This window comes from Balaenoptera musculus, chromosome 4 (genome assembly GCF_009873245.2).
Source record: "Balaenoptera musculus isolate JJ_BM4_2016_0621 chromosome 4, mBalMus1.pri.v3, whole genome shotgun sequence".
NCBI classification, from domain to species: Eukaryota; Metazoa; Chordata; class Mammalia; order Artiodactyla; family Balaenopteridae; genus Balaenoptera; species Balaenoptera musculus.
The window spans coordinates 133,922,056-133,945,238 of record NC_045788.1 but is presented as its reverse complement, the minus strand read 5'-3'; the positions used below and the strand labels follow the sequence as shown (position 1 = coordinate 133,945,238).

The following is a 23,183-nucleotide window of genomic DNA, read 5'->3' as shown; positions in this document are numbered from 1 at the left end:
TTTTTTCAGTCCTGGATTAAGAAAATCATTGAAAAACAGACATTTAAATTTACCTAAAATTGAGTTTACGAATATGACGGGTTTTCTCCTGGAAAAAGAGACAAATTCTGAATCTTCAAAGTTATTATAATTGGAGCTGAAAGACCAATATGAAAAACACTTTGTAATTCAACCTAATGCCTTCCACATGTTAACTCCTAAAGTGATTTCTCCTTTTGAGATAAGGCAACCTCAGAGTGAAATGTTTTTTTATGTTTGACAAAGCAGATGCTTTTTGATGAATCTAGATATTTTCCTTTAAAAATTATTAAGTCCTATAAATGATACTAAAAGCCACCTCTTTTCCAAATAGACCACAGTACTAAACACTTAACCACACACCTCTTACTGGTAAGGAAAAGAGCTGGAAATAATGCTTAAAGATAAACACGCTACCGAATTAGGTTATTAGGTCTAATTAATAATGCTGCCACGTAGAAATGTCTTAAACCCATCTTTATGCCTTTTTAAGCATAAAGCACTACAACAATTACACTAAAAAAAACTAAAATCTTTCCTCCTAAAAGCCAGTGTCAATAATGACTGGCATGAGTAAAACTGCCACACACAAAAACATAAAATACACTAAAAGTTGGTATTTGTATCACTTCATACTTGCCAAAACCTGAAGCTGCTTGTATTTCTATGACTACTTTCTCTGACCCCAAAATGTTCAAGTTATTTAAAAAAATACTTGGACATTATTTAGGAAGAATTACCTAAATTTTTAATAAAATCTAATCAGGTGACTAATAAATATTAATTATTTAAAAGGGTACCTGTAACATTTCAGTATAAGGGTTAGGTCCTCAATTACAAAGAAAACTGCAGTTGGCAATTATGAGATCCCTGCCCCCAACAGAGCTCCCACTGCCATCCAACATCCAAGCCATATCCTTGCCATTTTGTTCCAACTTACACACAGATAAGCCTAGCTCACTGGTCAGAAGGGCCACTTCAAGCGTCTCTCTTCTCAACGGCAATGCTTGACCATCTGTCTCCTCAAGAAGGGACAAACAGCCAGAGTGCTTTCCTGTTTGTCTGGAGGGAAGGTGGAAGGGGCTATGTGCTGCAGGGCTGCTGCACCAGCCTATCTGTGCAAAGAGCAGAGCCCTCAGAGACAGAACAAGCCCTTCCTTCTCCGATCACTAGGAAGCACTGCTAAAATAAACAACACTTTCCCATTGTCAAATATGATGCAAGTAAGATACCTAAGCCATATTCCGCTCCGTGATGAATGCTTAGACTGGTCTAACCCCTAACTTCCCTAGAACAGCTGGCAGGTAAGCTAGAGAGAAAAGATGTTGGGCCCACAGGAGAGGCAGCAGGAAGACGCCAAACACTAGCTCAAGGCCGAGTTCTCAGCTCTTTCTGCCCCTCAGATCCTTCAAAAGCCACTGCCAACAGTCCCCATCTCACTGGATACCATAGCAGTCTGTGGACAGATTTAAGATTTTTCCAATTTAAACAAAAAACATCCAGAGACCAGCACCTAGTAAAGACTGGAAAAGGAAACAAAAACAAAAACAGATCAAATTAGTTTACAGAAAAATATAAAATACTATAATACAATGCAGCCAAATTTCACATCCTAGTCATTAAGAGAGACTGTCACAGCCTTTTAGGAGATGAAGTGTGCAATTCTTAAAAAATGGTTCCAAATAAAATATACAAGTTTTGCATATTTTTTCTCACTCTTTTAAAAAAGTAAACATTTCTACAACAAAAATATAACGAACACTATCCAGAGTTCCTTTATTGTTAGAAAGAATATACAGGGAAAAATTTTTTCTCCAGCTAAAACGAAATTTTTTAATTTATGTTTTTATATTTCTAGGACTAAGCTGGTTCATGGTTCAGATAAATCCCTTAAGTGAGAAATGTGGGACAAGTAATAAAGTAGGTATAGTAATGATAAGTATGTGGGTTGGCTCCTTGTTAGTGCATTTTTAAGAAAACGATTATTTCTGTAATGAGAGTAATAGACGTAGAATGTATAAAGAAATGGTCCCCTAGTTATGATGGCCAGTGTAAGAAATTGAGCTGATTTCAATCAAACACAAGGGTGTTGTGAAACAGAGAGACTCTCCCCAACAGGAGGGCGCTTCTGTCTCAGAAAGCAGTGTTTTGTTGATAGTTCCGCACAAAATTAAAATACAATCTTGGTACATGAAAGTACTATTTCATTTACTTGGATGAATTAAATTACAATTAAAGAATTAATCCAAATAAAGAAGTGTACACAAATATTTGCTGTGTTTGAACTAGAAAGAGTAAAATAGGTAAGACCAAATTTAAATCAGCTATTAAACCCCTTCAGGTAATATAATCAAAACGTAATTAGTTATGACCAAATCTAACATCTCTCTTCTATTACCTAGGGAGAACATATAGTTTATCTTCCAAGCTAGGAAGCTATTCTGGGACATTGTGTAAAATCCAGGATGTATGGTCACTCTTAAAAGAAAGTCATCTGCCATAAAAACCAAACAAAGAACAAGAAAAACAAACCTTAAAGCCATCAGGGCTGCAAGTCATAATAAACTCAATGAGGCTCGTGAACTACCAAAGAGTAGAACAAAGTGACCCTCAAAGTGACCAAACCACAATCGTTTTAGCTTTGGGGTCGATTTAAAAACCAAACATTCAAAAGGACAATCTGAATAGGCAGAGCCCACTACTGTCAATAGTAGGCTTGCCAAGTCTTGCTCATTTTCTGATTCGATGGAAAACATTCCCTTTACTAACTAGTAATTTAAGGGGCACAGAACACAGCGACACGTCTGAAAACTTACATGTGTAGGTGGCATGGTCAAGAAAGCAGACGAGCTTTGAAGGGCTGGGGGTCCAAGCTCTGTCACTTCCTAACTGCAGGATCCTAGGCAAGTCATCTCTATGAGCCTCAACTGTCTCGTCTGTACAATGAAGGCACCACGCAGCTCCTAATGGTTTAATAAGGAGTAAGTAACACCTAGAAAGTGTGTTGCCCAGTGCAACAGGCAGGTGCTCAGTAAACGTCACTTCACTGTCTACAACTTGCATAGACTGGAAGTGGTGATATCGACTCCTTTCAAATTAAACTATCAACGATACCCCAGGTGTTTTAGGAGCCTCATAGAAGTTATTTATAGATAAAAAGAACTAAATAAAATAATGTATTAAATATGCAGTTCTGTCACAAATATTTTAAACAGGCTCCCAACCAACTCAACTATTAGCTCCTATCTACATCACTTCATTCAAGTTAAATACAAAAAAACTCACTAAATTTATATAAAATTCTACTTACGGACTTTTCAGACACATTTTCACTTTTGTTATCTTGATTCAAAGTCCAACAAAGCAAACTCCTCTAGTGGAATAGGTTACTGGCGCTTGGTATATACATACTCATAACAGGGCCTTCCTCAACGCTTGCTTAACTTTAAAAATGTAGAGCTTGGCTATGATAGCAGTTTACCAGTGACACCGAAAGGAAAATGAGTGTTTCTAATACAACAGATATGAATTCCAGCCAATTTTAAATTACAAGTGGAGCTGAAGACATGTAATCATATAATAGTCCCTAAAACATTTAAGGAGCTTGCCCTTAAATTTCTTTGGCAAAACATTTCTACTATACCTACAATCTTGCTGTTCAAGTTTTTGGAAGTATGCAAGAAATGTATGAAACCGTGATTGAACTCAAATGGCATTCAAACTATATTCTGAGGGTTCCTAGATGGGACACGGGGGTGTCCCATCACAGGGGTGGGAGGTGAGGCAGAGTGAACAGGGATTTAAGCCCCCCTCCAGCAACCCTCTACCAACCAGAATGGCTCTACTTTTAGCAAATTATTGGGGGGTGGGGGGTTAGGAGGGATGGTTTCCCATGTAAGTAATCCATTTCTTCAAATAAAATCTTATTCACCTAGAAAAGTTCATAAATCACCAGATTTATCATTTCATCCATATACACACATCCCCCAAGATACAGTCATTTTAATTTGCTTCTACGAATGTAGAAGTGTGGCTCACCAGGGGTCTTTTGGGTTTTGTTTGTTTTTCGAAAGAAGTCTCAGCAATGAAGACCTTTTGGGTATGGGGGTAAATTTGAAACTACCACTGGTTTCAACCTTTATGTGGATGATACCAGAACATGTGTATGGAGCAAACTCCAATAACCTATATTTTTTGAGAGAAATGAAAATGTAAAGTAACGGAGTAGTAGCGCCTATGATACCATATCATGTAATCCCAATGACTAAGCATTTTGTGTTACCTTTTAATGGGAAGAATTCAAAAGGCTCAGCACTATTTGCTTGCAAACGACTAGTTATCATAAATGAGTTATAAATAATGGAGATAAAAAATAAATACCTGGCACTAAGTCTTAACACCTTGTAGGTACTGTGCCTAGAGTGCTGTATGCATTACTTTAATCCTCACAACAATTATGAGATAAGTACAATTATTATGATCATTTTACACACAAGAAAACTGAAACCAATGAGGTAGTATAACACTCCAGGATACAGTTATTTGTGTTTACATCTGGATTTGCACTCCCATCTAGGTTTAAACTGCTTCTTCCCTTAATCACTATGCAACACTATCTTTAATGAAAAGGACATTTATTAATAGAAACAAACAATATTAATAAAAGATCATTCAATATCACCCATGTTTAAAAATTTTGAGTTTGCAGAGAAAACAACTGAGATGTATATATAACAAATGTTAATGAAAGAGACTGCAAAGAGTGTAGAGGATAAAATCCAACTGAAGTATTTATGTATGATCATTCGTGATGAATATATGTATGAAGAAAATGAAGAGATTCAAAACAAAAAGAAGTCCCAGGCACAGGCTTCTTATGTAAGTAAAAACACACAGAGCAGGAAATTCGGCTAGAAGATCAAGGCTCAACCAGCTTCTCATTCTCCAAGTCCAAGGCTTTTGCCTCCATTCTCTTTTTCAGTGTTAGAATTAAAAAATTAAGTCTCAAAGTCTATTCTACATCTGACCTTGTTACCACAGGCTATATGAATCTCAGCCTTCCCTCATCTGCTAACTCGTACATCCTTAAGACATTAGGTTAAGAGAATTGGCTATATGATCTATAGGTATGAGTTCTCATAGCAAAATCTATGGATCACTGTCCTTACTGAATGAAGTGTTTGTAACCACCTATCCTTTTCCTTGGGAGTATGAATAATTTGGCTCACCCCCTTAAAGCTGTTCCACTCTCAATCTTCCTCACCTCAGAGAATGGTGACTCCATCCTTACTATTGCTCAAGCCCAAATTATCAGTCATCACTGAGGGCTTGCTCACTTTCTCTCTCAACCCACTCATAATCAATCCATTAGCAAAATCTGTTAGCTTTCTCTCAAAAAATATATCCAGAATCAGACCACTCAGAATCTCAACCACTAGCACCCTGATCCAAATCACCATTCCATCTCATCCGGTTAACTGCCCTAGCCTCTTAACCTGTCTCCAAGCTCTGGCCCTTGGCCCACAACAGGGCATTAACACAGCAAGCAGTCACCTCTTTACTCACAATGCACAATGTACCAAACATGCCTCGGGACCTTGACACTGGCTGTTCCCTATGCAGGACACACTCTGCACCCCCAGATTTTCACAAGACTTGCTCTCCTCTCATTGTCTTTGCTCAAAAGTAACTTCCTAACCATCTCAATCTCTCCTTATCCTGCTTTATTTTTTTCCACAGGACTCAACACCTTCTAACATACTATACAACTTCCTCATATTTACTGTCACCTCACTACCAAAATGTAAATTCCATGAGGGCAGAGACTCTAGTCTCTGATGCTCACTGATGTGGTCTGTGTCTAGAACACTATCTTGCACACTGCAGGTGCTCAAATGTTTAAATAAATGAATCAAATATTAATGACTAAACACCTGATCAAGAGTGTTAAACTTCCAACACTCTATACAATTATCAACAGTGGGGTTTTTTTTAAAGCAGAAAGAGAAGGCAGATTAAAAGGCCAAGAAGAAGTAAAGCACTTCCTCCCCTACCAAAGTGATCTGCAATCTCAAACAGCTCTAGTTGAGTGTAGAATGACAACAAGACAAATCAGACTAGGCAAGCATGCTGCCCTTTGTTCAGATAAAAAACTCAAAGGGCCATGACATAGTAAAAACCTGTACCTGGAGCCACCATCTCATACTACCTACCTACCTACCTCCCTTCATTGTACTAACTCCATTTCAGAATGCGTTCCAGATTCTACCTCTTCAATTGTCAGTATCCATTTCACAGCGTGCAGTGATACATGCTTCGTGTATTATGGGTGTTTCCATGCAGTCACAAAGGACAGCCTGGTGTGCGCAAGCAGCACTTCCCTCAGCTCACTCTACACAAATATGTCAACGCATGAAGACCCTCTCCCATCTCTGCCTCTCCATTACACTTGAAGAATTAAATGAAAAAGTTGCTTTAATAACTAGCGCTTACCCCAACATTAGTGCCAGGCACCATTTTTAAGCTATATGTACCGGACCATTTAATCCTCACAAAATCCCCAAGAGGTATAGGCATAATTACCCCCAAATTTACATATGAGAAAATTGAGGACATATTACAGAATTACTAAGGAAGTCCAGAACCATCCTCTGTGAAGTAAAGATGAAGAATGTATCCTTTTACAACTCTCCCCAGGAAGGTATACATAAAAAGGTAGAAATAAACACAGGTCAGAAAAAAATCTGCTCATCGATACAGAAGGAATGATGCAATCTGAGAATCACCTTTCGTAATTCCTAATGAAATAATGTCCCTAGGCAATGATTGCAATGGATGCTAGAACCTTTAGGTGAAAGGAAGTTTGATGGGAACTTCAGAATGGATGCTTGAGGCTGTCAACATCTACACCCATCAAGAATTAATCTTATCTCTAAAGGCAGACATGAATGCTATACCCAGGAACACTTGCAAAAACACCAAGTAAATAAAACCTGTGGACGTTGCTTGGATTCAGATTCAAGCAAATCAACTGTAGAGAAACAACTGAGACAATTCAGGGCATTTGAATATGGATATTAGATGTTAAGGAATTGTAGTGAGGTGGCATAAAGGCACTGTGGTTTTCTGTTTTTGTTTTTTAAGCCCTTACCTTTTAGATACATGATAAATATTTACAGGAGAAATTTTATATCTGCATTTGCTTTAAAGTACTCCAGCAATAACTGATTCTGAATCATCAATAAATGCTAAATCCAGTGGAAGACTGCTGGAGAAAAGAATACTGAGTCTCAATCAAGTTTGTCACTCCATAAATCACTTAATAATTACTAAAGGAAAAAAGGTACATTTATAATGAAGCAATCTGGTGGATATCACCTAAACCAAATAATTGTTTGACATCCCCAACAGTGGGACAAACTGACATCCCTATGTAACATTCCTGCCAACAATGTTTAACCTATCTCTAATCATGAGAAAGCAGATAGACAAATTCAAATTGAGGGATTCTCCAGACCAGAGGGCCTGGACTCTTCAAAGTGACACTGTCCTTAATGACAAAGGCTTGAGAACTGCTCTAGCTCACGAAGACTAAACAACAACCAAATACATGAGCCTTGACTGAATACTGGACTGAAGAACTAAAGGATAACACTGGAATAACAAGGTAAATTAGAACACAAATTGAACATTCTATAATTGTACTGTATTGATGTCAAATCTGAGTGTAATGGTCATGCTATGGTTAGGAAGAAAGTCCTTATTCCTAAGAAAGGCATGTCAACAATGCCTGCAACTCTCAAATGATCAAAAAAGAGCCAATACAGCAAATTAGTGATCTAGGTGAAAAGCATACAGGTGTTAACTGAATGGTTCTTATACCGGTAACTCTTCTAAAGGTTTAAAATTTTAAGACAAAGTTAAGAAAATATAAAATACTCCAGCAAAAAAAATAAATAAATAAAGGGAAGCGGTGGTAGAGATAAAGCAAGAGTGGCAAACGGTGATAACTGCTGAAGCTGGGTGATGGATACAATACGGAGATTTGTTAAACGAGTCACCTTTCCATATGCTCGAGTCCACATCTTAATTCTCACTTCTATAAAATGGGAAAAACATGTACCTCAAGCCAACTTCATCAAGATAGATTACTAGATAAAAGTCCTGTGGGAAAAAAGTTAGCATTAAACTGTCATATGCTGTCAATTCTTTCAGGAAAGGCTTGAAGACGACCTATAAAATAAAAGCCTGCTGAATTGAATGCCACGTTAATATAACCACTCCAAGACCTCTGCACTCATCCCTGCTCTTCTGCCCGCAGTTAATGGCCATGGCTCGCTCCCTCACTGAAGTCTCAGCCTTGCCTGAGCACTATAATGAAAATATAAGGCCACATTTGTCCCCTTATCCTGCTGTTTCTCTTCACAGCATTTGCTAGTTTGTCTCCCTCATTAGAATGTAAGCCTTATGAAAGCTGGAACTTTGTCCTACAGTTTACCACTCTATTCCCCAAACACATGGTAGTGCTGGCACCTACTAGGCACTCAAAACAGATATAAAATACTTCCTTCAGTCTAAGGGGACTTTATAGCTCTAATACAGTACAGTGTACACTGTTTTCTACAGATGCAGTGATCAAAAGTATAGCTTCTAGTTTGAGACTGCCTTTAGGATCCTGACTTGGCCCCTTGCTGAGCTGTGTGGTCCCGCGTACCTTTCTGCTTCAGTTTTTTCATGTGTAAAATGGAGATCACACTATCTAACCCTTAAGATGGCTGAATATTCAAGGGGTGGAGGGAATACACACACACACATATATGTAACACACACACACACACACACACACACACCCTGCTTAAACCAGCCACTAAGAATTAGGTATTACAAACCATAAGATTTACAGATGTCAGACATCCAACCAGGTCAGCTTGGTGGTTTACCGTCATGTTTTCTATTCTCATCCTACTTGGTTCCAATTTTATGTTCCTAGAAGAACAGAGGCCAAGAAGTTTCTCATTTTTCCATGAGACTGAGGCCAGAAAATGTAAACACAAGAGTCTTCCTGGTAGACCAGATTCTAATTCTCCCAGGAGGCCAAGTCATAAAATAGAAGATCCTGAAATTGGGATGTTCCCTCAGGCAGATACTTTTGGTTAGAAAATTTTAAAACCTTCCGATCTTCTCCAAGGTTTGGGGAATACAGGATTTTCAAGAAGTAAACAATAGGACCATAAACAGGATAACTTTAACAGAATTTGGAAGGACTGGAAGAAATTATGCCCTGAACTGAACCTAAGAAGTGAATCTAAAACTGAGGCACGGTTTTGTAGATTACAAATGCAGCTGGATTTTCCTCTTACATTTCAAAGACAGAACTAGTAGAATGGTATAAAAATCCAGAAAAATAAGATCAGAAGTGCTTTCCTTGGATGTCAGAAGGTAGGAGATCTTGAAATTATAAGTAGCTTCCAATTATTTCATCCTAATCAGATAAAATATTTAATAAAGGAAATGATATTAGAAGGAATTTCTTTTCTTCACTTTAATCTTCTCAAACTGAATTTGCACAAAGTCCTGGCCCTCAGTCTATACATAAGAATGGCATTCCTGAGACCAATCATGCTACTAGAGTCTGCTAGACTAAAGATCATCCCTGATGGAAACTCGGTGTCTAAGGTTTTCAAGGTAGTATACTTCACAAAACTGCTTTCTCATGTAACTGTCAACAAAACAGAAGGCAAGCAGTATACCAGCACAAAAGAATGACAATCAAAACAACCTACTACTGGGTCATATATTTACTTAATAATGGTTGAAGCAGTTTTTTTAAAAGGACACTTAAGTACACCTTCCCTGCAACATACGCCTGGCAAAGATCTTACCCCCAAAATCCGCTTTTTACTCAGCAGCAGAAACTCACCTTGAATCCGAATCAAAACCAGTACTGAACAATGTCTTATATTCATAATTCGCACACAGGACACCTGAACAACTGAAAACAGGACAGGTATCTGGGACTTTGGTCCTCCATCCTTCTAATACAAGCAAAGACTACACATGGGTTCCCACATGAGGACCTTTCCAGCACCTGAAATCCAAGCTCAGCTATGACCTGACCACCACACAGTCAATGTGTTCTCATACTGAAGTACATCCACAGCAATCTGGCTGTTATAGCTGCACTTGGGTTTCTACACCTGACAAAATTAAAGCATTGTAATAGGCAAGGTAGGTGTCAAGGAGACACTGAAGTCTAAACAAAGACAAAACCAGGAATTTTTTTTTTTTTTTTTGGCCGCGCCGCATGGCTTGTGGGATCTTACTTAGTTCCCCGACCAGGGATCGAATCCGCGCCCTCAGCAGTGAAAGCACAGAGTCCTAACCACTGGACCGCCAGGGGATTCAAAACCAGGAATTCTTGATGCTAGGACAGAAGCAGGGAAATGCCACTTTATGAGCACTGAGAGCTCCAGGTCGAGGTTTTAAGTCCCTACCTTCACTTGCAATTCCATTTTTAAACTCTCATCCACATCAACCTCTACTGAAATGTTCCCAAAGTGGGTAAGGATTCCCTTAACTAGGGCACTGTAATCATAATAAAAATGATGGGGGAGAGGGATGGGAACAAATCAACTGTACCCTGGACTTGAAAGGTAGGGAAGAACAAACTGGACCTGAGTTTATTTGCAATCTGCTGTTATGTATCTGGAGTGGGAGTGGGGAAGTAACAAAGACAAAAAGGGAAAGTCAGTCAAGGTAATGACTTGGCTTCCATTCCATGGAAACATGAGGCCTGGCCAAAAATTATAATATTGTATCATCCTCTTGTTCTATCCTCTGACTAGAAGAGCACCTAATTTCTTTCATAGTAATACTATATTCCAAGGATCATGTGTCATATAAGCTAATGTGAATTTCATAGATATACCCTGAGCAAAAAAATGTCATTTTCTAGATAAAGCAGTCTTTTCCAGGAAGCAGTATTTTCAAACCTGTAAGACTTTAGTACAGTGGGTGTAAACCAAACTGTACTAAGGCATGCTTAAAATAAGCAATCACCCAGACATCTAAAGAAGAAGTAGACTATGAATACCAATCGCTGACAGTCCACACTAAGTCAATACCTCAGCCTCTGTGCAACTCTCTGAAGTCTGTACGTACACTTAGCCTAAATGGGCATACATAATCCACGAGTCCAGAACTAGAAACTGATACTACTTTTAAGACATGAACATGTTTGCCATTTACTAATTATTAGTCCTACTGTAAATCAATGACCAATTAACAAGATGGGTTCTGTCAATGTGTGAGCAGCAAATTTTGTAACCTAAATGCTAAAAGAGTTCTAAAGGCAATTAAGCATGTCTTTAAAGAACATCTAAAGCCCATCATCTAAATCAGAAATTACAAGATGGTAGCCATACCTGAGCAACAGATACATTTCCTTAGGTCCATGGTGCTTAAATATTTTTAGTTGTGACATCTTAAAAATCAGACTTCCTGTAAAATCTGGATTTCTGGCTAAGAATAGGATAGAAAAGGACAAGCTGGCAAAACCTGGCCCACACTCCCCATGGCAATAATAGACTGTAGTGGTAAGCACCAGCACCACCAGCATGTGTGCACACACACATGTACACACACACACACACACACACCCCTACCTTCCCCCCACCCCTAGCAGCTCTACCATTTTACCACAGGCCCACTTAACCCCTTTCAGTCTTGAATTACAACACTCCAAACTATGACAAAATAAGGCTGATTCATACTTACCCAGTTTTTAAAACACCGTAGTCAAAAGAATTCAACATATAACCTTTCTATTTCTTAGGCAACTTTGTTAAACAGCTTTCATTAACTCGTGAATATATTTACACTTCACATTGCCATCTCCAAACACAATGAAAATGATTTCAAAGTTAGCAGCATTACTATTCGATCTTCTTGGTCACATTCTTGTTTCTTCATCCACTATTATACACTCACACACACACATATTTCTCTACCCTGCTTCATACAGCACCCAATACCCTACATCATCCAATATTTCATTACGCAGCTTCAGAGTAAAATAATCAGGTAGAAAAAAAGTCACAAATTAAGTCTGAAACAAAGTTGGACTTAAAAAACTGACAGTTAAGTATACATCAATACAAAATGTGCATTCTCTTGTAAATGGTCTTATTTTTGACTTGGATCACAGGTACCCCTGGCTTACAAGACAATTATTTAAAAATCAATCAAGCGTGTTAATGAATGTTAACATGTTAATGTTAATGAAACATATACATTCCAGCAACATATGCTATGATGTTTAAAAAATAAAATAATACTGTTGTATTTTAATTCCTTTACAAGAAAAAAATCTGTACCAATAGGAGTGGAAAAAAATCTCTCAAAATCAACAATTAAAAGGAAAGATGTAGTTTTATAATACATTGCTCCATCAAAAATGAAAAGTAAAATACTAACTGAAGATATCACGGAGCAGCGGAAATCAATTAGGCTATGATCTATCTGCTCCATGTGTTGATTTTACTGAAAAAGGGTCATCCCTAAAGATTTAGCAATATGCAATTAGCAATCAAACATTTACTGAAGATTAAAATACTAAGTTTTCCCTCCACCTGCCTCAAATCACCTTGACACTTAGTCTATCTAAAGTAATTCTTTTAGATTTTTCCCTGTTCTTCACTTTTCCCAACCTTCTCACTTAAAAAACACATTAAACCTAAGTACTAGTTATACAAGGTCAGATGAGAGAGATGAACACAAAGCCCAGTTGCACACAGTTTAGTTCTTGATGAGGAATCCCACTGCACTCAGCCTGGCAAAGGCCAGTAGCTGCTGAATAAACGCTGCACATCTGTCTGACAGACAGGCCGTTCCAAGCAGTGGAGTTCATTCATGGGCTCCCTCACACACACATTCTACGTTTCACGGATGCAGAAGCTAGACCTTGCTTAATTAGCATGCAAGCTATTATGCAGTATGGCTCATGTTCACTAATACAAAAATTTCTGAGCAAGTACTATATTCCAGGTTTGATTCAGTCTTGGATTCTGGTAGCTCACACATAAAAAAATTTATCTTTTGGAGTCTCTTCATTAAGAAAGTGGGAATAATGGAAAACTACACAATAAAGTTTGATAACTTGCCTGACATCACAAAACTACTTTAATGACACACTGAACATCTACTACCTCTAAGGTCGTGTTACCATCTTATCTTCAAAGACTCTCCAACTGAGGGATCACTCCCATCCTACAGACAGAAATGAGGATCCAAGAGGGTTAAGACTCCTAGGATGTAGGTGCCAGGAATCAAAACGAGGTTCATTGTTTCTAAAGCTCTTTCTGCTGTCCCAGTGTCAGTTCTTTGTTTATTCCAACATAACACAACCAGGATCTTCATTTCGGATCTTAATTTCTTCCATTCATTTAGACAACAAAAATCGGAGCACTTATTGAAGCAAAAGCCTTTGTATCCAAAACAATCATATACAAAAGTAGTAAGTAAAAAAGGGATTAAAGCTAAAATAGGAAATCAAAAAATCATACATACATAACAAACATTTTATCTACATTTAACACATGAATGTATTTGTCAATCTTAACATGGGGTCAAGCACTTGGAGAACGGGATTAATGATGTGGTGCTCCTTGCTGACCGAAGTTCCTGCTGCTTGATCTAAACTGTATCTATAAATGCATCATCTACAATCTCCATTCCAGTTTCATTAAAGTGGAAAGCTTTAAGAAATCTTGTAAAGCAGTCTACATACAGAATCATCCTGGATTACTGTTATTCTTTCTCCAAAACTTTGTTATTACAGCCATATCTAATTCTACAGCCGTTATTTTAGTGACTCACCTTTATCAAGTTTTTCCAAAGAATCCAACTTGGTTTTCAGGAAAAAAAAAAAAGTTTGCACTCATTTCATCGGTTTACATATTTAAATTATTATAAAAGCAAGATTACCTGCCATGAAATAGTCTTCGAAATCAACACAACTTCTGATAAGCATACAACTCTCTCAGTACAAAGTGCACTGACTTGAAAGCAACTTACTAGCACAAGAGGTCAGCATTCAAGAACTGTTTTAGACAGATAGAAGAGGAATCCCCATAAGGCAGCTAAGTGAATATCAACCTTGTGTGCAAAGCAGAGCAGAGGACAGAAATGAAACAGACCTGACCCTCAAGAACATGTAACCTACCAAAGGAGGTATGAAACATTCACCAATTAACTGTAATACTAAGTAGAAAGTGGTCCATGTGATAAGACACGGAAACACACCATGCAAGTCCAAAGGAAATATTATACTCATAACAGTGCAGGTCCTCAATATTTGTTTCATGTACCAGATGAGTTAAAATGAACTTGAAGCATGTCTTCATGGAGATGATGGGGTAATACAGGAGGGCATTACAAGAAAAGCAGTGTGACACAGGCACCAAAGGAAATAAAAGGGAATGGTATTTATAGGGATCTACAGCAATTCTCTTTACTCAGTACTATACGAAATGGAGAATGAAAGAAATTGAGAGATGAGGTTAAAAAAAAAGATTGGCGTCATATCACAGGTGGCCTTGGATGCCAGACTTCATTAGGAGTATCTTTGAAAAAGAGCACATTTCTGAATGTGCTGTAATTTGGCAATGGTGTTGACACAATCAACTGATATGGGACGGTAATGATGTAATCAAAAAGACATCATTATACAATGCTTTGTAACAATGGTTTGTGTTATTTTCTTTAAAATGCATCCCAATTTAATTCTTTCAAAGTATCTCAAGAACTTATATTCTTGCACTCCAAAAAGCATATTTACAGACATTGATTATCCTCCCCCCCCAGCAATATGTTAGAGAGACCACCTAAGAAACTGCAAGAATCCAAGCAAGAAACATAAGTAGTTCAGCTAGGGCAGAGAAGAGACTATATGGGATTGAGACTGATGGAACAAAGAGTTGGATTGGTTCAGCCACATGTGACAGAAAACAGAAGCCACGAACAGAAATAAGTTAGACAAGTTTTGGGGTAGGCAACTCATTAAGTTTGAATCACATTGAGTTTGCAGAGCCAAGGGAACATCCAGGAGGCTATAACCAGCACAGAAGAGTACAAAATACCAGAGTTCTTGGCTTGTTACCAAAAAAAAGGCAAACCATATGAAGGTTAAACCACATGAAAGCAAAGGTACAGTATATAGAGGGAAAGGAAGGAATCAAAGCAGAAATCTCAGAAAACAGCACCATAAGAAGCTAAGAGAAATGGTGAACCTAGGAAATTATGTGTAAATAAGGGGTCAGCAAATTTTTTTTGTAAAGGACCAGATAATAAATATAAACAAATGAATAGAGTTATGTTCCAAAACACCTGCATTTATGGACTCTGATATTTGAACTTCATATAACTTTCATAAAATACTCTTAATTTTTTCCCAACTATTTAAAAATGTAAAATCCTTCCTTAAGCTCACAGGCCATACAAATGCAGGTAACAGGTTGGATTTGGCCTGTGAACCATACAGTTTGCCAACTCCTGCTCTAAGTACAACAAGGATAACAGGACTGGATTAACTGTCTTTTTCTGAACTTCTGAGGGTAGTTTTTCCTTTAGATAAATTGATAACTTACCAGACATTCATTAAATTTGAATGATTTCTTTAAATCTGACTAATTCCTTAAATGTGATTCCCCTAAGAAATTAACTACATGTGTTGGTAACATTCCTTGTTGGTTTAGAACTGCCTTCCACTAAAAAGATGTATTCCTCATCTTCAACAGATAAATTCTACCTGAACTACAAATACAGTGAAGGTACCAGATGAAAAACATTACTTCAGAATTTCCTCAATGCTTTCACACTTAGTTTTCTTTAAAGTGATTTTATAATCTAAAGGTGAGAAGATTCAATAGCAGTCTGCATGTGAAACATGTGGATTCTAAAAAGCAACAAACAGCTGTACTGAATGTGTGAGTCACGAATAACAAAGAATTTAGTGCAGAATGTCAAACTTCTGACAAGCAGTCTTCATACATACAAACCATGTCTGGTGAGGAAGGATTCCTTACCCCCAAGCCACTCCTTGTACCTTAGCTGTAAGCTCAGGGGCAGGAACAGGACTCCTTCTTCAATCACTTGCTGCGGCAATAAGCTGTAACCCAAGAAAACTTTAGTACCAAGTGAAAGTACAACATTGCCCAAAAGGCTCAAGTCTTTCATTACTGGATAACTATTTTAAGTTGTCTGATTTCAAGTAGACAAAACACAAAGGGTGATTATTAAAGATACAAGCTACAAGCTAAGCTGTTAAGGGAGGGCTCACAGAAGGAAAAAGAGACTAACTTAGCCATCTGACAACTAGAACAAATATGTTTCCATTTGAACTTCTGTCTGCCACCAAGTGACAGCAAAAGTATCACTAGCTCCTAGTTATCAAATGTTGCCAAGCAAGCCAAGCTACAATGACCTAAGGTTGGCCAGTTCCATACTTGAGTTCATTATTAGACCCTATGCCTCCAAAAAGTATCTAAAATGCAAACATTTTGTAGCAATTACTTTCACAAGATCCTAAACCTGGGATACAACTCTAGAGTACACAACTTTTGCCCGGTTTTCTAACCGAAAAGGCTTGACTGAGGAGAAATAGAAGAGACTCTTCACTCCATTATCAGAAAACCTACTGCTTTGTACAGTTTTAGGAATATCACTACACTTCTATTTCTAAACTTATAAAACCCAGGTCATAAATTAAACTCAGTACATCGTAAAACTCTTTACTTACAAACAACTATTTCAATGTTATCGTAAAATTTAAAATATAATATGATTTTCAATGAAATTAAAAATGAAGGATATTAAACATAAAATAACTTGTGAAATCTCTTTTAATGAAAAAGAATTTGATTTCCAAAGTAGCTATCTACTTTTATTCCTATTTGAAAAATTATGCAAGAGGATATATAAATGCTATTTTATTGTACACACCTATATTCACTTAGAATTAAACTAATTATTATTTAAACCATTAACCTTTAATTCCTAAAAATTCCTAAGTAGCAATGAGAAGACTTCAGGAAAAAATATTTTCCCAGGGCTTTCACAACTCTAAATATGCCAATTGTGATCATCCTCTGGGCAAATGTGCTAAGACATGATAAAGTGTTCCTAAACTAAGTAACCAAAATATATAAATGTCCTGCATAGATCTTTTTTTAACCTCAAAATTCCTCTTCCTGAGCCTATCCCAAACGTAAAATTTTCTACGAAGTTCACACAGCTTTTCAACACAGTATGTGGCTTTAAAATTCAAAAATTGTCAATTCAATCTATCTTTTACCTAGCTGAAATGAAATACCAATGTGTTAAATCAAATTTCAAAGTGAAATCAAAGGACAAAAGCCATTTCTCAAACTCTCAGGGGACCTCAGAAATCAGTGTCATATCTCACCTACCAAATGCATGAGCCCTCCTCCTCTACCTACCTAAACATTCCCACTGCAAGAGATCAGGGTAGAGGTGGAGAGAAAACTCACCATCTCACAGGCAATTTGTTACTTTTTCAGTTGTTAGAAAAGGTTTTCCATATGCTGAATTGAGACTGCCTGGAACCCTGCAGCTTGTGATCTTTCCTCTACAGCTATGTCCTTCCATACCACAGCCTTGAAAACCGTGTTTGCCAGAAAGGAATAAAACTCTTACGATGCTGACCTATGACAAGACTTTTCAATACCTTTTTATTCTAGAGGCACTTCTACCTAACGATCTACAACTGGTCTAAGCAACCACCTTTTCAAATGGCTTTAGTCATCACCTTTAAAAGTCTGGTTTCACAACATCCATTACTCTACTGCATCAACTTTCAGAATTAACCACATTTATCTACTTTTCACGCTAAACTAAAAACAGGGGGAATACAGAAAGACAACTTTACATACACATGTTTTAATAAAATTCAAGCTAAATGGTACCTGCAAATAAATTTCTTCTTGGGAGGGCTGGTATCTACATTCGTAAGTACACAAACTTGAGAGCGCAACACAAGCAGCGATTCATTATAATGGACTCCCAATTGCAAACTGAGAAAAAGACAGCACTGAAACTTCTAAGTGACTAACACACAACTGTATATAGTTCAATAGAGATTCATTCTATATACTACACCCTGAAATCTTCCAATGGGGACTCCCACAAGAGTCTGTGCTACAATGCAGTGGGTCTTTAACACAAGAAATGCTGTGAGAGCCTCAACACAGTACCTGCATCTTAAATTTAAAATCTCTTCTATGCTCAGTTTTCACCCTAAAGAGAGGAGGAATGCTCTTCAGGCCTACAGAGTACCACAAAAAAGAAACAGGAAAACCTCTCTGGGAATCCAAGAAAAGACTGCAACTTCCACATCTTTTACAAGAGTTGTCTAACATAGAATATTTCCTCAATTCCAAGATACATAAATGATCTGAGGAAGGTGGGAAAGGAAAATAAGTCATCAAGGGGTACACCGTAAGAGGTATACATTTCAGAATCTAAAAATATAAAAGATATGCATCTTAAAGTTGAGGAGTTACATAGAATAGGCTACCTGCAAGCGGAACTGCAAACCACTGCATATTAGAAGGAAGGCTTCCCCAAAGCCTGTCAGAGATATACAAGCTCATGGTGGCATTTTTCATTCATTTCCCCCAAAGTATGGATCTTATTTTAGGATCCAATTTCCCCAAATGGAAAGCAAGCAAAACTGTTCAAAACCAGTAAGTCTTTGTGTTCGTTACCCATTGACAACCTACTCAAAAACAGGTTTTATGAACAATACAAAAAGAGAAATTTTTTTGCTGTTTAATCTTACTTTATTTAGGTCAAGGATCTCTTCAACACAACTTCATCATTGTTACAATATCCTTATCTGTAGCCGTGGAGGCCTCCGCCTCCAGGGAGGAGTTCACCTTGATTATTTGCAAAGGGCCCCTGCCCAACCTCGCCAGGATTTCAAGGAAGGTTAATTGAATTATTATTTTAACCAAACTGTACTATGTGGCTTATCTGAACTGGAGTAAGAAATGTATGATCCACACCAAAGATTGTGAATCCTGGTTGTTACAGGATACCAAAAAAAAAAAAAAAAAAAATGGAACACAGAGGAAATACATTTAACTAACATACTTGAAGCTCTGTTAACGAATGTACAGTACTTGGCAGCTATGCTAAAGACAAAGAAGAGTTCTGAATTTTCATTCCAAAGGTTTATGGAATGAACAAATACTATGTCTATACGTTGACTCAAATACATTGTTTAATGATACTTGTTTTCTCCCTAAAACAAGGTGAAACAAAAGAAATTTCAGCATCTCCATTTCCCAGGTTCTGATAGCTCCTAAAACACGTAACTTAAAGGGAGGACTTAAACAACTGCCACATAATTTTAAATGTTTCCTTTTTAACACTATGCTTTTCTTTTCTTCATTGTTCCCATTCTCTTTAAGCAGCGTATTTCAGTATAGGGGGAAGAGGGCCAAGAAAGCGGCAATACTCAGGAGGCTGAACAATGCAATCTTATCTTCCCCCAAATTCAGGGAGAACAAGCTTGGGGACACAATGGCACGCCTGACCAGACTCTCCAGACCTGATCAAGAGACACTGGTGTCTTTTCCACTTTACAGTGTGCAAAGAACGGAACGATTTTCTAATGCTCTGTGATTGGCAGCGTTTCAACAGCGCTTGGACCAAGACCCCAGGCTTAACTTCCTAACAGCTCCTTTTCAAAACTGACCCAAAACATAGAATGTGCCCAAGCCTCTGGCGCTGTAGGACGCTATCTTCCCAAAGTTCGAACATCGAATTATTATCATTTTTATCATTATACCTGGAAGGGAAGGCGGAGGGAGGAAAAAAAGCACACACCACACTCTACGTTACCGAATTCACGGAAGAATGGGGATTTCGGCGACGGCTTGAGGAGTACCTGACCCAGAACAGAGAACGAAGAGCTGCCTCCGGGCCGCGGGTCCCTGTCCTCGGCCACAGCGTTACCTGGAGTGAACGGACTGCAGGATCGCTTAACATCCCTCCAAACCTGAAATCCTCTACCTCAACAGCAATCAAAAGCAGAGGGAGCCAAATTTCTTCCGGAAGGCGCAAAAAAGGCCACAACTTGGATGAATGAAACTGGGCTAAGGGCACCCGGAGCAGGATTGTCGCTGAAGTCAGAAAACGAGAAGTCAAAGATTTTTTTTTTCACGTGAGAGCCGGTTCTACGCGACCGTGGTCCAGACAATCGCACAAACACGCTTTGGAGAAGGTTTTATTGAGCGCGGACGGTTCCGGGGCGGCCGGCGGAGGCGAGGCGGAGGCGGGTGGGCGGCGGAGCTGGGCCGGAGCGGGCGGCAGCGGCGGGGCCGGCGACGAGGCAGCTTCGCGACGGCGGGAGCGGGACCCGGGCCGGGGCCGGGCGCTGGCGCGTGTCCTCCCGCGGACCTTCCACTGGACTCCCGCGGGCCGCCCCGCCCCCCGTCCCCCGCCCGCCCGCCAGACCGCCCGGCGGCCGCGTGCGAGGCACACCCTCCCGCGGCCGCGCGCACGCGGCCTCGCCGGGCCGGTCGGCCCCACGCGCCCCCTCAGCGCGGACGCCCGCCGCCCGCCGCCCGCGGCCCCGGCCCCCTCCGGCCGCGCGGGGAGGGCGAGGAGGGCGGGGGGCGGCGGCCTAGCGGCTGCGAGGGCGCCCGCGCGGGAAGGCGGGCTCTGAGGGGAAGGTCACTTACCCGCTGCATGGCTTTCAGGATCAAAGCCAGCTCGTAGCGGGGCATGCCCGAACGCACAGCTCTCGGCTCCGAACCGAGCCGGCTCCCGGGACGCAGGAGGGCTGGGACCGCGGGGAACCGCACAGGCAGCTGGGCGGGAAGGCTCCCAGGCGGCGAAAGCACACTCCGGCCGACCGAGCCCGGGCTTAAAGGCTCTGGCAGCTGCGCAGACGAGCCGCCACGCCCCCTCGGCGAGCCACGCCCCCTCCGTAAGGCGGCTGCGCCGCCCCCCTCCACACCCGCGCTCCACGCCGCCCGCGGCCCCCGCCGGGACCCCCACCGCGGCCCCGCAGGTGCTGCGCGGGGGAGGAGGCACCGCGGGTTCGGCCGGGAGCCTCCAGCGGCAGCCGCACGCCCCCTCCGACCCTGTCGCCGCCGCAGCCGCCGCGCTTGCTACGTACAGTTCTCGAACCAGCTGGAACTTTCCATGCCTTCCGTCTCATCCTGGGCGGCGGGCGAGCCTGCGCCCCCGTGTGCGCGTGCGCTGCGGTGCGGTCTGGCTCGTGCGCGCGCCTCTACCCCGCGACTTCTCGGTGCGAGGGGCCTGCTCCGTGGCTACGCTGCTCCTTGCGGGATCTCGGCCGGACCAGGGGCTCTCCCCGCCCCCGGCCGCGCACCCGGGTTCCAGAACGTTCCCGCTTCGGTCTGCGTCCCCCACCCGCACTCCGCGGGGGATAGCGGGGGCGGGGGGGCCGGCTAGCCCTCGCGCCCTTGCCCACAGCTCTCCGTTCCAGTGCGACTGCTGGCGCGGCTTCCCGGGGCCCCTTCCCCGGCGAAGTGCGCGCCAGGCGCAGGCGGTCGGCCGCCGGGTTCGGATCGTGCCCATCCCTCGCCGGCTGCCTGACCTTGGGCAGGCTCCTACAAAAAGGGGATGTGAAGGGCACCTACTTCACAGGGCTGTGATGCGTCTGAGTGAGTTGATGCTCTTCAACCGCTGAGAGCGATGCCTGCACAGACCGGCATTTGTTGTTTTATGAGCACGGTCTGACCCACGTGTTGTTGCTAAGGATAGGCTAAGACTTTGGCCCAAATGTGTACTGGGCGTTCATTTAGAGAACCAGCTGAATGCTTGGAAAGGCACTTAGTAACTGTCCGGGATCGTGCGTGCCCTGGAAGGAGTGGAGCCTCATCCTGCGTACCCCTTACCCCCGCAAGCACGAACGCAGAGCTCACCTCCCTCCAGCCGTTGGCTGTACTCTCCCTGGCAGGAGTTGTACTAAATGCATTTTTCTCCAGCTGCACTCTTTAGAGATGGAATCCCCTGCAACTGTAGCCTCTGCCCATGCTTGCCCCATTAAAAGGGTCTGTAGGCGAAATGTCTGTCAACTTTTAAGTGCTTTAATAATAGGTGAAACTTAGCACTAACTATGGATCAGGCACCACGCTACGATTTTTACATTGCAATGAGGCAAGAACTATTTTTAACCCCACTTTAGGGATTTAGAAATACAGGCACGCAAAGGTTATGATAGCAATAGAGACAAAGTTTGGATCCAGACTATATGGAGACTGAGCTCATACTCTTAGTCAGTAGATGTACTCTGGGTGAACCAAGAATGAGTCCCTTTGTCACCTTATCCAGACACCTTACTATTTCTCATCCCCAACCTCCCATCCATCACCAGAGATAAGGATGGTTTGAACACAGACTCTTCTGTGATACCTGGATTTTAACATTTTCCTTTCGTGGACTACTCCACCACACGTATTCTTCCGAAGAGAAACCATAGAAGTATTAATACAAATTACCTGGTTAGTGTAATTTCGCCTTTGGATATAAAGAGTAGAATATTGTAAATAAATAAAATAAGGAAGTAAGGAATTTTCTGGACCTTCAGAAGTGAGTTACAGGTTTCCCAGGATGGTCCCTACTTCAACTGTCCCTCCTGTCATCAATCACATGTCCCCATTTGAATGAGAAAATGTGGACCCCAAAGGAATATGCTGAGCCAAAGACCAGGGCAATACCATGAGCTGACTTCAACTTTTAGCATTCCACCAGGGAAGCGCCATAGTTTCCCCCAGTGCCCAGGGGTGAGTGAGAATCTGTCTGCTGCTTCTGCTCCTCGCTCTAACCTGAGAAGTAGCATAAGGAAATTAGCCTGATTGCCTAATGCTTCAACGCAGTCAGCACCCCCAACTCTCCCAAGCTGGTGGCTGCCTGAGGGCTCATTCCATTTCTTCTGAAAAGGAGAAAAAGGAACATCATCGTACTCCTTTGTTTATTTGTTTTTGTTTTGTTTTTTTTAAAAAACATCTTTATTGGAGTATAATTGCTTTACAATGGTGTGTTAGTTTCTGCTTTTTTTTTTAAATTTTATTTATTTATTTATTTATGGCTGTGTTGGGTCTTCGTTTCTG

At 40.7% G+C, this 23,183-nt stretch overlaps 2 protein-coding genes across 7 annotated transcripts in view; both read right to left on the bottom strand.

Moving 5' to 3' along the window:
- The window catches only part of MRPS6 (mitochondrial ribosomal protein S6), a 64,457-nt gene extending 43,483 nt beyond the window's left edge, over positions 1-20,974 (bottom strand). Inside the window, exon 1 of one of the 2 annotated variants that reach the window (XM_036850473.1) lies at positions 20,784-20,974. In XM_036850473.1, the coding sequence (XP_036706368.1) occupies positions 20,784-20,828 (45 nt within the window). In that variant the 5' untranslated portion in view covers positions 20,829-20,974. Of the gene's footprint in view, positions 1-19,941; positions 20,343-20,783 lie in introns of those variants that run through there. The other variant, XM_036850472.1, reaches the window with a different exon arrangement.
- The window catches only part of SLC5A3 (solute carrier family 5 member 3), a 33,641-nt gene extending 12,658 nt beyond the window's left edge, over positions 1-20,983 (bottom strand). The window contains exon 1 of one of the 5 annotated variants that reach the window (XM_036850467.1): positions 20,784-20,983. The gene's annotated coding sequence lies outside the window, so the exon portion shown is untranslated. The other 4 variants (XM_036850469.1, XM_036850471.1, XM_036850468.1 and 1 more) reach the window with 4 other exon arrangements.
- Between the last annotated feature and the right edge of the window lie 2,200 nt (positions 20,984-23,183).